The sequence below is a fragment of the Maniola hyperantus genome, chromosome 1, assembly GCF_902806685.2.
Source record: "Maniola hyperantus chromosome 1, iAphHyp1.2, whole genome shotgun sequence".
NCBI lineage: Eukaryota > Metazoa > Arthropoda > Insecta > Lepidoptera > Nymphalidae > Maniola > Maniola hyperantus.
Genome location: NC_048536.1, coordinates 4,484,251 through 4,501,004, shown reverse-complemented (window position 1 = coordinate 4,501,004; position 16,754 = coordinate 4,484,251). Strand labels below are relative to the sequence as shown.

The window sequence follows — 16,754 nt, the reverse complement described above, 5'->3', positions numbered from 1 at the left end:
TAATTGGTAGGAAACACTGATTGGGGTAGAGTATTCCAAATCTTATACTAATAGTTAAAAGGCTGAATATAAGCAAGCTGAAGTGGCAGTGGGTCGGTCATGTCTGTCATGAAACCAACGATTACCGATGCGAACGGTCTGTGTACCTGCGTACCGGTAGGCGTCTTGTAAGACGAACTCCATCTTGGTAGACCGATGAAGTTGACGAGAAGTAAGTTGATGAGGAAGTCGGAATACCGTGGTGGCGCGTTGTTGTCCAGTTGTAGGCACATGTAGGCTGATAGATGCATGGAATAAAACGAATAGCCTTGTTCGAGGATTGATTCGGGCAATCGTGTTGCTATCACTGGGATACCTAGTCATCTGCGCGGGATATATTATAGTGTAGATATAACAAGTGTGTGCGCAAACAGATGCACCCTCAATTCCGTCACTCCCATAGCTCGATGCAATGGCAACATTTTGCTACGAGAGAGAGATCAGGCGCAGAACCGACGGCATTACACTGCTCTCCAAAGCTTTGCTCTTTGTCTTTCTAGTGTAGGGTCTGCCAACACTGCGTTTTTTTTCTGGTGCGGGATCGATATTCTTTCGAGACGTCAGCGTTGTCCTTTGGTTTCTGTAAACTGAACTGAATTGCATATTGTATAACCAGGCAAATGCGTAACTTGGCCAGATTATTTTACGATGTTGTACCTACCTATTTACTGTAATATCTAAGTAGTAAGTACATAGCGAGCTATGGAGAGGGCTATTTTAGGAGTTTCTCTGAGGGATAAGATTCGAAATGAGGAGATCCGCAGGAGAACCAACGTCACTGACATAGCCCAAACTATTAGCAACTAGCAAGCTGAAGTAGCAGTGGGCAGGTCATGCCTGTCGTAGAGGCGATGGTCGTTGGAGCTGGAAAGTCCTTGTGTGGAGACCGCGTTTAAAAAGCGTAGTGTGGGACGCCCTCCAGCACGATGGACCGACGATATAAAGAGGCTGGCGTGAAGTGGCTGGATGAAGAAGGCTGAGGACCGGGTGTGGTGGCGCTCTTTAGGGAAGGCCTATGTCCAACAGTGGACGTCCACAGGCTGATGATGATGGGTAAGTTTCTTCCTACAAGGTGTGTTTAATTTCCTTCCATAATAACATTTACGGTCGATTTGCACCTAAGGTATTTTGTAAGTCGTAAGAAATGAGTTTGACACCGTTCCACCTAACGTATCACCACGATATCCACTATACATAAGTAACGTAATTCAATTATATTGTGTCTAGAGTATAGACTGCTTACCTACCTACTATGAAACATAATATGGATTTATAAATAAGTAGAAGAATAAAAAGAGGTGGGTGGCAACTATGACTTATTATATTATTAATAGGCATTTTATAATGTTGGTTTTGAAAAGTTTCGTTTCTAACTATAAGGTTTTTTCCAACAAAATCTAAACCTCAATATTAAACGGGAGAAAGTATGGTTCATAAGGCAATTTCGGAACGTATTTCCAGGTTCGAACCATTGTTCGAACCAGACCAGTGCACAAAAGTACTTATGTCTAGAGGGAAATGGAAAATAAAATAATTGATGTATAGCCTAGCGGTTGAGACGTCCCCCTTCTATTCGGAAAGTCGCCTTCTATTCGGAAGGTCAGGGATACGATCCCAGGCTCGGCCCCCGGGGCCCCTAACTTTTCGAAGTTACATAAATGTAAGTTTTGAGCAATTAAATAGGTAGCACTCGCTGTAACGGTGCTGTGCAGGAAAACATCGTAATGAAACCTACATGCCTGGAAGTTCTCCATAATGTTCTCAAAGGTGTGAAATCTGCTAATCCTTACTTGGCCTGCGTGGCGGACTACGGCTTAAACTCTTCTCATTCTGAGAGGAGACCCATGCTTAGTAGTGGGCTGGCGATGGGTTCATCATGATGATGAAATAAATACCTACGTTAGGTACACTGTTATGGGTGCAGACCCCATTGTTGTTGAATCATATGCATACGTACCTACCGACTCTGTCGATACTATCGATCGTTGAAGCTCTTCAAATTTCAATCGCACTTCAATGCTATTGATACATCATTCACGGCGTCCTTATCCCAAAAGCGATCCGTCATCCCAAAGTGTTTATGCTATCAAGCGTAAGTAGCTGAAGGGCGGAACAAAATACAATGCAAACAGTTATTTTTGCCACTTCAAAGATTATTCGTACCGTTTACCTGTCAGTAATGAGAGGCAATCGGTCTTAATCCAGAAATCCATTGTCATTCGTCTTCTTATATACCTACTTTAAACAGTGGCACAGTAGAGAACATGTAACAGTCCGTCGAAGCTTCGACGTCACTAGCAGGCGTCAAATGCTTACCTACATTTGACGCTAGGTACATAGTAATTATGAAATGACAATTTTTCTTTGGTTTCACTTACCACTAGGTGAAATCACAGTCAAGGGCTAACCAGAACGCTGGCAACAACGAGGACAGGCCACAATAAAATCGAAAAAATATATATTAAAAAATATAATTTTGTTAAAGTTTATGATATATTGCAAATAAAACATCTAACGCTAGAGGTCAATGAACGTTGCGTAAGTAGGCCACTCGGAGTCAATGCTGTTTGGGTAGTATAATAATAGCGCTAAGTTTTTTCTAGCGTTCTGGTTAGCGTAGTGGTTCTGTATTTGACAGATCGTTAATTCGAGAGTTCCCTAACTCCAGTTCGCTCTGACAGTGGTACATGCCTATAGACGAAACTGGTTATGACACGTAGGTGTCATAACCAGTTTAAAAAACTTTAACCAAACTAGAATTTACTCATCAGTCATCGTCATCATCTCAACCCATCGCCGGCCGACGCCGCCGGCCCACTCTCAGTAGTGCCACGGGTCTCCTCTCTGAATGAGGTTAGTCCATAGTCCACCAACATTAATTCACCATGAACACTTCGTGAATCTTGATAACTTGGGCGGGCAGTAACCCTGCAGCATCAGGATTGAGGAGTTGGTTCCAGAATTTTTTATGGGACCACCAATGAAACATCCTCTGTTGATTAAAAAAATATTTGCAAATCGGTCCAGAAACCTGAAAAAAAATCGATGTACATACCTACATTAAAAAAAGTCGACAAAAAAACGGGCCGAATTGAGAACCACCTCCTTTTTGTGAAGTCGGTTAAAAAAACATACAAAATTCAAGATTTAGGAGGTTTCTTTTCAGTTCAAATATAATAACACCCATTCTAAGCGCGTCGGAGCACACGAAAGAGCTTCGAAGGGTCTTTAAGGGCCAAATGAAACGGAAATAACAGCATAATTGTAAACTGCGCCATTGAGACGTCGTCGGCTCCTGTGCAGTAAAACATCCTAAATGATACGACGGGATATTTAGTTACTTTTTTCATAATTGCCTTCCATCGACATTTTAGCACGTTTTAATAAAAATCATATCATAGCAAGAAGAAGTTTCCAAGATTCTTGTAACAACAAGTAGGATAGTCTAAAAAAGTTAGGTATAGGTAGGAACTTTTAAAGCGGGATAACCTTTTGATTAAGACGTCGGATCCCTAGTCAGACACTCCGGGGTTCGATCGCAGGCACGCACCTCTAACTTTTTGGAATCATGTACGTTTTTCGCGCAATACATCGTGAGGAAATTTGCATGCCTAAGAGTTCTGCATAATGTTCTCAAATGTGTGTGAACTCAGCTAAACCGCACTTGGCCAATGGCCAGCATGGTAGCTATAGCCAAACTCTTCTCATTCTGAGAGGAGAACCGTGCTCAGTTAGTAGTGAGCTGGCGATGGTGATGATGATGAACACTTTTGGACATAACTTTAAACTTTACACGTACTTACCTTAATTTTTAGTGCCTTTTGGATTTAGAGATTTCGATAAGTAAGTATTATTTTAGAGAGTAAGAAAGAGAGAGAAAAGTAAGTATTGTGATTCTTCGGGATAATTTTTCAAACTGAGGGTGTTTAATCATTAAAAGAGGGTCGGTTTCGTAGTAAGTATTCTTATTAATTATTATTATTATCTAATAATATTACATTGTCACCTTATTTACTATCAAATAAATAGATTTACAAATAAATATCACCACACCATGGGGAATGTTAGTGAAAATACCAGAATCAAAAATGTATATACAACTTGATCGAGGAATGTATACTAGGAATGTACATAATATTAGGTATACTTGAATTGTTACGTAATTAATTCATCATTTATCTATGTAGGCATGTAATTATGTATTACAGAATATTTGCTAAGAAAGTTCATAATTTCAAAATCTTAATAGTAAAAATTACGATATCTACGACTATATTATTATGTAAAATAATTTATTATATTAATACTGATAGATTAACAACTGCAAAGTTTTCAAGTTCTACTCTAAAATGTCTTTTAAGTATATTGTGCTGTGTTAAGTTAGTTTAAGTTTCTGCTCAAAATCTTGCCCCAAGACCTGTTTGTTTCGAAAGAGAAACTGTAACAGGCCACTGTGTCTTGACACCACTGAAAGCTGCAGTAACATGCTTTGTTCCTTAATTTCTTTATAAGGGTTTATCTTAAACCAAAGCAACAAAAATACAAAATTCGATCCTTGTTTTTTTTTAATTTATAGACTAGCGCTTGGCTGCAATCAGACCTGCTGGCAAGTGGTGATGCAGCGGAAGATGGAGCGCGCTTGCCTAGAAGATGCCTATTCACTCTCGATTTGAAGGTACACATATTAAAAGTGGAGGGGAAAACTGAAGCCGGAGAGGCGTTCCATATCCTAGCGATTCGAATTAGAAACGAGGAGGCAAATCGCTTCGGTACGGGTGCAGACTTTGACGATGCCTTGCGGTACGATAATAGAAAGGTGAAGAACCAGGTCAAACTGTTCCTGGGCACGCTCTCCAAAGTAAGTATATCAAAATCTGATATCATTTAGGAATGTTACTTGCAAATAGAAATCCACTTATCATCCTGACACCTCTGACAGTCCACTCTGCAGCACCAATGGAATGTGCAGTTACATGCTTTGATACTTGACTTCCTGATCAGCGCATGTCCTCGTCCACAACAGAGCAAGTCGCAGGAACCCGTCCTCGACGTCCGCCCAATGCGGCAGATTCTGCCTGAGGTACCCGCGGAGTCCATTTTGGGGTCTGCTTCGCAAAAGCTTGGCGATCTGGTAACAATGTTTTTTCATCAATAATAAATTGGAACTTATTGCCTAACACTTACTTATTTGTAATAATGCACTTTATAAGCTTAAGCTTTCGCATTTCTGGCGGCTATGCCAGAAATGCGAAAGCATGCGATATCTTTCATCACCCTGTGATGAAAGATATCGCATCTTGCATTACAGGAATTTGAGGAGGCCTGGTTTGATAGGTTTGCTATGCCAAAATAACTCAAGTTGCTTCACTTTTTCGAAGAGCGCGCAAGTTTTTAAGAAAATTCAGAAGAAACCACTAAGAATTCTTTAAGTGATCTTGAAGCGAAGGCTACAATGTGAAATTTTTTTGTATTTTTTTTTAAGTGATCACTTTATTATCTCTATGTTTAAAATATGATAGGACTTACTTTTCAAAGAACAACAAGCTGGATTTCGGCGCAGGTCTAGCTCGACTCCTCCTCCTTCCTCGTGGCCGCCCTCTCAGCACCGAAGGGCCGTTATTTAATTCCTCTTGGGCTACTACTAGCGCCTGAAAAAATAAAAAAGATAGGTTGGTACATTTTTAATTTGATATGCTTGTAGACTCACGCTTGAATGACTACGTAGTACGTAGGCACATACCTAGCTGAGATTGAGTTGTTTATTTCCTGGGTTTTAGGGTGGTATAGCAGAGCTGTGACAACGAACCGATATCAAATAGGTACGTTACATAACTATGTTTTCGGTATCACTTATCAGTAACTTGGTGAGTAACACTCTGTGCCCAGCTGGCACACCTAAACGCCAATAATTGGGAATTGAATCGAACTTGATGAGTGACTTAGCCTAGCTATGAGCCTACCGTCCTTCCCCTCCGTATACTCTGGTTAGTCCGTTCGTGATATTATGCATCAGAAATATCCGCCTTACGCGTCATCACCATAGCAATTGGCTTATGCTTATCCTGTTTCTTTATCAAATGTTTAATTTATTATCAAATGGCAATCCGCACTTGCACACTTGTAAAAACGCATGCCAGTTTGCGAGTAGGTAATTGGGTGTACACGCAAATTTTTTCTCTGTGCATTGTATTTTATATTTTATACCTATGTGTATTATCTGTTGGCTAACCAATAAAAAAAAATAACGAAGATCTCGACTTACTTTGCGAAATTGTCTTTTAATAGTGGAAGCCACAACCCTGAAGTCGGGCGTGGCGCGCCAACACGTCCGTAACTGACAGCTCCCTGACAGCCCGTGGCACTTGCACCGTACCTCCATGTGAGATGACAGGATCTGAGACGAATAAATTCATTATTTTCCATCAGAACCTGGAAAGTAACTTTTCAAGTTTAAGTTAACTGTGCGCTAAATTAAAAATTTATGGAGATGTCGAACAATTTTTCCCGTAGATTTTCCTTCCATACTAAATGGCTTAAAGCACAGTTAACGTTAACTTGAAAAGTTGTCGATAACTATGCTCAACTTGAAGAGCTTCAGGTGTAAGCACTGGTCTACAAATTTCGTTGTTGCAAGAAGTAGGTAGGTACTTACTTACTAGTTATAATTTTTACTATAGTGCTTGCCTATACTAAGAACTAAATATTTCTAATAACAGTCGCTTAGGCTGAGTAGATACATATATGAAATTTCGGCATTGAGGGATAGAGGAGCATAGTTAATCCAATTAATCCAAGGCGCTCCCGGCGCGGTAGACACAGGCGCGGGAATTGAATCCAGCCTTAATTTTTGATAATATCTAGGTATGTATTAAAAAGCTAGCTGCTGTTCGCGAATTTTCCGGGTGGAATTCGAAATCCAGTGGAAACTCTTTAATTGTCCGGGATAAAAGTAGCCTATGTCATTCTCCAGGTTTTTAACTATATCCATGCAAAAAATCACGTCGATCCGTTGCTTTGTTGCGTTTGCGTTGACTTTCGCATTTATAATATTAGCAGGCATTATTAACTTAGTACGTACTATAGTAATGTACAGCATTGCGTTTTTGTTAATGATTGCCCATGCTCAATATCATCCTCTTATCTTATTCTTAAAAGAACTACGTCATATTTCAGGCTCAGCCGTAACAAAAGGCTGCGCGCAAAATCGTAAATCCGAGTTGTCCCGATACGTGACCGCATCTCGCACAATTACGCGATCAAGCCACCCACTAGTTCATAACATTTACATAATTAAACGCCTCACTGCAATCACGCTGACGTCTTAATTTCGCCAAAGCCGCCGGCGGAATAATTTCCCAAATTGAGTCGGGGCAAAAATTCAAATAAATCGGTGTCCCGGCCCGCCTCTCGGTCCTGCGGGCCTTAATAACCCGGTATTAAGAGCGCCCGCGATAGAATTCGCCACCCAAGACGTTTGTAATACGTCGTAATGAAGCCGGAATATTAAAAATGGCCTCGAACCGCTTATTATGTTCTCACCTCAGCGGGCGTTTCGTAAAATACGGCGGGCTAATATGGGCCCCCGAGCGAAGGCCCGGCCACGCCACCGCCGCATAAGGTTATAATGGTGGCGCTATCTATAACACTTTAGGACTGTTTCGGACGAATTGACCCCTGTGATGCAAGTCGTAATAGTCACGGCGAATGGGCTGCATTAAATGCCATATATTGTCTTGGTGTGCAGCAGCTATTATGTTAGCTATAGAAAAGGCTAAAATAGTTTCTACAGAGCGAGGATAGAGAAAATCAAGGAAATATTACAAAATATTGATTAGGTCTGAGCATAAGATTTTATTTGTGTTAGTATTAGTAAGTTTAGATATGGGTCTGAGCTGTGACCCAAAAGAAAATAATGTGGTTAATTCTGTTGTATAATGTCTAAACTAAATACGGTATTACACAAGTAGTCAAATCAGTAACTTTTTGTCAAACGTCAAAACGCGCGCTTAGTATGCGAGATTCTATGGAATACCGTTGTGTGATGTCACAATCAATGTTTTTTTTTTAGTTTAATCGATAATTTAAAATAGTTATGACACTTAATACCAACAAAGGACGTGGATTTTACGTATTTTGGAAGACCCTCTATTTAATAATCATTGAGAAATAATTAATTTTGATGTAGTCAAATACCCAATTGACAGGTCAAAATCTAGTGCGATCCTTTTCATTGAAGGTTAGCAGTTGATTTAGTTAGATCACCCTTTTTTTTTCAAGAAAACCACAATTTTTTTGCATAATTTTAGTAAAGAGAGAAGACAGACCTTTAATATTTTTTCATTTGATAAACATACTTCTTTAAGTGGTTGCGATAAATTCAAATGAAATGGAGTGGGTAGGTACAGTAATCATTAGTGAGATCGTTAAAATTATCAAGACCCAATAGGCTACTTGACTCATATCTAATTTCGTCCAATAAATGATTATTTATTATAGTATTTTGCTTAAGACAACGAAATATATCAATAACAATCATTAAAAACTCAGGATGGATATATAAATCCAATTTTAAAAAATACAGTTTTTATTTTTATTTGAAACTCAGAAAACGCTGTCAGCCATGATGTGACGTCATTAAATATGTAAACAAAGAAATGTCATCCCTATTGACTAACGTAGTATCCATATATATAAAATTTCAAGTCCTGACTAACTTATATATCAACGCACAGCCTAAACATCTAAACAGCTGGTCCTAGATACATGAAATTTGGTGGGTGTGTTCTTTGTAGGTAAAGAGAAGGTATCCACTAAGAAAGGATTTTATGAAATTCCACCCCTGAGTGAGTTAAATGGGGGTTTGAAATTTATGAAGTCCACGCGGGTGAAGTCACGAGCATAAGCTTGTTTTTCTATATTTCTAAAAACTCAGAGTAAACGTAAAAAAATATCGTTTTCTCTTTGTAAATTGAATAAGTTATTAAGTAAGACTAACAACAAAGTGATCTTTGCAAAAATAAATTTGGGTTGAAGTCGTTAGTCATATCCCTTTAAGCAAGTCTTCGCGTGTTACGTATATTTATTTCACTGGGCACTCTAATCCACAACTTAATAATTACTATATTTACTATATTTTTAACGATAATTACTATATTTTTCATGTAAACTAGTATAGAAGTCATGTTTATTAAACTTTGGGAGGTTATGCTGTTGTTTACAAATGCATGACGTCAGAGCACAGATAATCTATCGGCCAAACATGGCCGACAGTGTTTTCACCTGTCTAAGAAAAATATATTTTTAAATTAAAGTTTTACGGTTTTTAGGGCGCAAAAAAATATAGTGTTAATTTTTTTGATCTAATAGGACAAATATTAACCATTTAAGACCTACTTAAAAAAAGTGTCAACTAGCCTATTCTAATGCCCAGTTTATTCCTAATCATTCTTCAAGAGTTGCTTGCACCGTTTTGTGTACACGCAACTGTCATCAGTCTATTGCCACCATCATCGGGCACTTGGGAGCGAAAGATTTGTTTATTCCTGATCGATAGACGTCACTTTAATATAAATCGCTCTAAAACAATGACTAAATATGATGTCATTCAGAGATCTCTCACACGATCGTAGCTAGTAGAACGTAGGAGATATTTTGCCTTATATTTGACCTACCTGTCTTTCTAACTACGAATTGACCCTCAATATGAACCATAGATATACAGGGTGTAACCAGAACAGACACCGTGTCATGAGACAAATTTCAGTAGCCATATTTTATCATGCTCCAGATTTGTTCATTTGGGCAGCCTCATGTTGTATCAAGCCGAGCTGCTTAGCCTGAAGCTGCTCTAATGTATACGAAGTCCTAATGATCTATAAATTACTTGTTTGATAAATGAGGCGAGTTAGTGTGATGGGTGTTTAATATTCGAACGAGTACGGCTGCGGTAGCAAAAACTAGACAAATAATGACAGCACCAGCCTAACGTATCATTACATACAATAGCTCCAATTAAAAGTGTTCTCTAGTATGTAATTTTGTATGAAGTGTGTTTAAAAATAACAGATCAGAGGTGACTTTGTCTGGAGGTTGATATTATCATAAATTAATCATTATTTATTTCCTTAAGCCTCTTTATGCGCCAGTATCACGGTGATGTGTCTTTAAGTGCTATGTTGTAAATACGTTTTGACAAATATCCTATTGTATAGGAGGATCTCTAATGGCAATATTTCAAGCTTATGGCTACTTACAGATTTTCTGTATTTGCATGGTCAAAAATTAGGTGCCCCGAGTCCATCCAACGGTATCCAATTCAGTGTACATATTATGTAATCTCTTAATTAGTAATAGGTATCTTTTTGCGCATGGAAAATAGCGGAAAGACTAGCACTGTTTTTAGACCTGTTAATTTTGTTAAGTTTTAAACTAACAGGATTAGTATTTAATTTCAGAGAAGAAACAAACTTATCATGTGCTGTGATTGTACGTCCTGGTTGTAATAACAAGCATTTCCAGGGACGCTTCATACAGGCAATAAGGCACTAGGTAGGTACCTGCCTAATCTATCGTTTAAAATTACCACTATCACGCTTTATTTAAGATTTCACAACGCCCCTTTAAAGACCACCATTAAGGTACGAGGTCAAATCCAAAGTTCAGTTTAGGTCCTGATGTTGAATTGACTCGTATTATCGCAGACCGGTGTGGTTTTGCGCTATGCATATGCGCTATAGAGCATATGCCAAACAGCCCGATCCGTCTAGTAGTTTGAGCTGTGCGTTGATAGATCAGTCAGTCTGTCAGTCAGCTTTTCCTTATATATTATACTAGCTGATGCCCGCGACTTCGTCCGCGTGGATTTACGTTTTTCAAAATCCCGCGGGAACTCTTTGATTTTCCAGGATAAAAATTAGGCTATGTCACTTTCCAGGTCTTTGACTATACCCATGCAAGAAATCACGTCAAATTCATCCAAATCCGTTCAGCCGTTTTTGCATGATTGAGTAACAAACATCCACACTTTCACATTTATAATATTATTAAGATTATTAGGATTAGTATATACAGATATTATATAAATGGGAAAGTTTGAATGTTTGGATGTTTGTTACCTACTCCTTCACGCCACAATGACAATCTGTTCGTCTAGTATAGGTACCTATAAGCATTGCCTACTTGATTTTATATAAAAGCAAAAACTGCGCAGTTTCTTTTTAATTAAATATAGTATTTTATACAACATTTAGATGTGAAAGTGGCCCGGATCTACATGGCGATTAGGATTAGCAGTGACTAACTATAATCGGTTTAACATGGCCGTAACTAATGCGACGGCCGAATTAGCCGCGGCCGTTGGTAAAACCTCACACGAGGACTGCTGATTAAATATACATATACCTTTGTGTGCGACACTTGCTTCTAAATAACTTCTAAATATATAAAAGGAAAAGGTGTCTGACTGACTGATCTATCAACGCACGCATCGGGCTGTTGGCATGCAGATAGCTATTATGACGGAGGCGTCTGCTAAGAAAGGATTTTTAAAAATTCAACTCCTACAGGGGTGAAATAGGGGTTTGAAATATGTGTAGTCCACGCGGACGATGTGAGCATAAGCTAGTCCTTTTATATATTTAGAAGATGATGATTTTCCCAACCCAAATTCTTATAATTATGTTTTGAGTATTCTTCACTAACTAGTATGTACTAAAATGATTAGGTAATTCATGCAGAGTTTTGTAAGACTTCAGTAATGCGATAGACGACGCTTACATTCGAATGTGTGGTGGTGTCAAAGCCTTTACATAACATCTTTGAATAAGGTTTTGTTAATATTAATAGGTATTCCGTATTTATATTGATAAAACATAGACGAGGTCAGTTTTTAAGGTTCCGTACCTCAAAAGCAAAAATGAACCCTTATAGAATCACTTTGTTGTCTGTCTGTCCGTGTGTCCGTCGTGTCCGTCAAGAAAACCTATAGGGTTGACCTAGGATCATGAAATTTGGTAGGTAGGTAGGTCTTATAGCACAAATAAAGGAAGAAATCCGAAAACTGTGAATTTGTGGTTACGTCAATAATATGATTCTTAAAAACTTACCTACATCTCTACATAACAAAATATTAACTCATCGGATCGTTTTTTTCTAACATAATTATCACCTCGCTCTCTAATGTAGAACCTAATTTCTTGCGTGGGTTGGAGTCTTTTATTGTACCGGCAAAGGGAGGCACCGGCCGTCTGTTACACCGTAACGTAATTCCACTGAAAATTTTTCACTGTATTTATTGCCGTTACATGGATAGAGTCATTTTAGATCCATATCATGATTTTTTAAATCAGAATCCAATTATATTCGTCAAAATATGCTAACGTAAACTTTTTTGGGGCTGATGATAATAGGTATAGTCTAGATTTTTCACTGCTGCTAAAAAACCGGCACAATTAATATGCGCCGCCGCGCCTTTCACCTACATATAAAATAACGGTGTTTTCAGTGTGCTTCAGTATGTTTTATGTTATTCCAGTTGTAGGTATTTCACTTACTGCATTTTCTGATTTCAGACCTGAAAGTTCTTGTATTATAACAGCGGCAATATTTTGAGATTACTATACCATTTTTTTGCCATTTCTGTCTTGAAAAATCGGAGCCAAGCAATTGCTCGACAATTTTTGTAACCAACAGTCTTGCGCTTGACAGCAATCATACCAAACAGCCGTTTATATAACTAATAAATAAATAATTAATCATTTATTTTCAAGAACGTTGTTTGAAAAAAAATTGAAGTATAAGTACAATATAAAGTGCCCATAACATTCGACTAAAAATAGTGTGCAAATATTTTAAAAGAGAGATCAGAAATGAAGTTAATAAACATTATCAAAATATGAAACTATTAGCCTTATACAGCTTGCCTTGAGGTGCCTATTCACTTTTCTTTTGCTTTTAATAAACAGTTTTGGTTTTTTCTTTTGTTACATCACGATGTGAGAGCGGCCGATTTTATTTTGACATTAATAAAAATATCATCGTGGGTTATTATAACTGAGCGTGTCTAACAGAGATCTCACTGGGTTGGAGGCTGTTAATTATGTAGCTCCAAAACAAAATGGCGGGAACAATGGTCAAGTGTGGTCGGACCACCGGGGGCGTGGAGCAATCTCACTGCACCTTTATCGGCCCAGATCATTGATAGTAATGATGATGATATTATGTGAATGGTGAGGTATGCAGATGATGTACCTACCTACGGATTGCGTTATGAAAATTTCTGATAGGTACCTACTTACTTAATGAACCAGAATCAATGTGTTGTGAGCGTGAGAATATTTAAAGTTTTAACAGTAGGACTTCAAGTCTGATAAAAAAATATAAAACCTAAAAACCGATTTTTCCTACACGCATGAGTAATAAAAAGGCAAAAAAAAAATTAAGGTATCATGTTTACATGGCTAATTAAAAAATCTGTTACGTGCGGTGGGACATCCAACAGAAGCGAAGCTTATCTCCAACGAGTCCAACGACCTCTATGTATTTGTAAGACTACACACTACACGGTCATTTTACAAAAAAAATATTTTGGCGGGCTGCCGCCTGAAACTCGTTATTGTTTACAACCTAATTGCCCAGGGAAATGGTCCTGTCTCATTCACTTATACTGGCTACAATATGCACTGCCCAGCCATTGTACCGTACCAATCGTTCGTAAAGAAGCTTCGCTTCAAAAACGATTATTTTGCCCTGTAACATTCTTAACGCTTTAGGCAAACAAAGTCAGGAATCTCCATTAGTTCATTGATATTTATTTCACTATTAGCATTACATGGATGTATATTTTAATTTGACGTTTTACGACCATCGCTGTGGTCGCCATAAAACCAAGTCAAAACTAATGATTAGCCTACAATGTTGCCTCTGCGATGTTTTATATGGGCTACTTATTGCCTAGGGACATTTATGAAATATAGCTGTAATTATCAAAGATAAGATTCAAAATCTATTTTATAATTCAGGGCCGTAGAAGATGGTCGGGAGGGGGTCTCGATACTTCTTGTGCCTAATATATCTTGAGTCAAAATAATTATTATACTTAGTGGGTACATAATTTCCCGGCTAAAGGTTGGACAGATCATAATATTATTTACCGCTGTCATGATGCACCTATTATTTGTATAAAAAAACTGGTAAAGTGCGTGTAAGAAGTCAGAACAATGCATAACGTAGGATTTTGCAGCCATGCTAGTTGCTAAAATTTTGGGGGTCATTACCTTATAGTACGCGACAGATTGAGATAGCAATCAGAGTATGAGGCGGGGCGGGCGTGGGGGGAAGGGAGGGGAAAGTTTTTGGTAAGTACGAATAAATAAAACTTTCTACGAGACGCTGAAAACTGCTGTATACAAATGGAATATGACAAAACCGTGTTCTTTGTAAATCCAAGAAACCAATATCAACGTCTATCAGTAGAAACGACGATGAGGATTATTAGCACCAATAACTAAAGGAATAAGGAAGTCAAGCTGCTTGCTGGCTTGCTGTTATGACTTACAGCAGCACGGTGATCGCATAAACATGTCAAACGCTGATTTGTTATTGTCAGCTTACAAATCTACCGGCGATCATCGGCAGACAGCTAAGCCAAAATACTCGACCCACCCTACCGGATTACTTCTAATAATTTAATAGGCCTTCCGCCTAATAATAAACATGTCAAAACGATTTTAAACACGACACTACAACTTTAACACAATACACATAAAACATAATTCTAACCAATTATCGTCTTTATTTCCTAAAATTTAAGAGTGATCGTTTACTTGTATATAAGCAAAGATATCTTGGGATATATTATATTATTTCTGTCCGTAACAAAATCTGACATTAAAGCCGCATACCACTCGTGCTTACTTATTAGTATTTATTAATATAATTTCGTTTATATTAGTGTTTTTTTTATAGTGGTGGTACAAATTGTTTAATTTCTTATTCGTTTATTGTGCCTAATGATGTGGTTCAGTGGTTTTATATTGATGGAGCCCGTTGGCGATTAGTGACATTTATGGTGGAATGATTAGGTTGTTTTTACCATGTTATTTGATTAACAAATAACAGAAACTTAATCTGTTTTAGATGTTCTTATCTATTTTGTGTAGTGTTGCGTATAATTATTTTGATTAGGTCGGTATAATGTGATCTATGAGCCGAGAATTGGTAGGCAATTTTATGGAAGTTTTAGATCATCATCATGATCAACCCATCACCGACCCTCTACTGAGCATGCGTCGCTCTCAGAATAAGAAGGGTTTGGCCATAGTTTGCCAGGCTGGTCAGATGCGGATTGGCAGACTTCACAGACCTTTGAGAACGCTATGGAGAACTCTCAGGAATGCAGGTTTCCGCAATGTTTTCCTTCAGTTTTTTTTCAGTATTTAAATTTTTTTGCATGACCACAACAAAAGGGAAGAAAGAGTCTAGTGAGTATTTGTTTTCGGTAATCATGTTTCGTAGCGAACTCTTTCTTCGTTCCATTTTCCATCATAATCATCTACACAGGTGATACCGTCGTGTCGATAAATTATAATAACTATCTATCTAAAGACATAATAGACTGTTGTGCTATGTAACATTCCAGAGCCAGCTGTGTACCCTATTTGTGTTATAATTCTATATTGAAACATCAATTGGACCACCCACCCGGTCGTAATGGGACCACGCCCTTTTACCGCTTTTCAATTCAAGCTAAATATGTGTTATAACTTATTCTCGACGTCTCTACGGCCATTTTGAACACCTTTAAAGATACACCCTCTATTTCTTTGATCCCAAATATTGCCTTTTGGATAAATTATACGTCGTCAGTAATAAATAGGACACCTACCTATTACTTTCCTCGAATCAAGAGTTCCCAAATTATTTGCACTCATTTTGATGATTCTTTGTGGGTCTTCTACTTTCTGAAATATAGAGACCTATTGTGGGTACCTAATTCGTTTTTAGGGTTCCGTACCTCAAAAGGAAAAACGGAACCCTTATAGGATCACTTTGTTGTCTGTCTGTCTGTCTGTCTGTCTGTCTCTCTGTCTGTCTGTCTGTCGGTCTGTCAAGAAACCTACAGGGTACTTCCCGTTGACCTAGAATCATGGGTAGATAGGTAGATCTTATAGCAGACATTCGGGGAAATATCTGAAAACCGTGAATTTGTGGTTAAATACCACAAAAAAAAAATTGTGAAAAAATGTTCACCTATAACACGCATTTCAAATTCATTATTCACCCCTAGGATGATCAAACTGATGTTATGCGATGACGCATCTAATAGAGAAATTGAAGAGCCATCGGCTGTAGTGTCACCTTTGTCGTTCCCTTTCGTCTGCCGAGATCAAACGCTTACTGCTTTTAAATTAACTTGCAGTAGACAGTTGTGAGCTTTCCCCTACCTAGTTTTATTTTGAATCGAAATTCTTGATTCGTTTGTGCTGTCTAATTCATCTTACTTATCAACTCATCGATATAATATGAAGCTCATATTCACTCAGCAGGCGATGGAATCATGAATATCTCACCGGTAGATCTGGGTGGCCTACTTGGATTCTAGAGTGAGCTGGTGGGGAGCCGTACCACCACTGGTCTGACGTACAGCAGACGACTACGCAAGTGCGGAAAAGAAATCCAGGACAAAAAAGATGTGTAAATCTATCTATTTGTAATAA

The 16,754-nt window shown here is 38.2% G+C and overlaps 1 protein-coding gene across 1 annotated transcript in view; it reads right to left on the bottom strand.

Moving 5' to 3' along the window:
- Positions 1-4,047: 4,047 nt before the first annotated feature.
- The window catches only part of Wnt10 (Wnt oncogene analog 10), a 42,745-nt gene continuing 30,038 nt past the window's right edge, over positions 4,048-16,754 (bottom strand). Inside the window, exons 4-6 of the mRNA XM_034968408.2 lie at positions 6,302-6,433; positions 5,566-5,687; positions 4,048-5,167 (exon numbers count right to left, since the gene is read on the bottom strand). Coding sequence (XP_034824299.1) covers positions 4,933-5,167; positions 5,566-5,687; positions 6,302-6,433 — 489 coding nt within the window. The 3' untranslated portion in view covers positions 4,048-4,932. The remainder of the gene's footprint in view (positions 5,168-5,565; positions 5,688-6,301; positions 6,434-16,754) is intronic.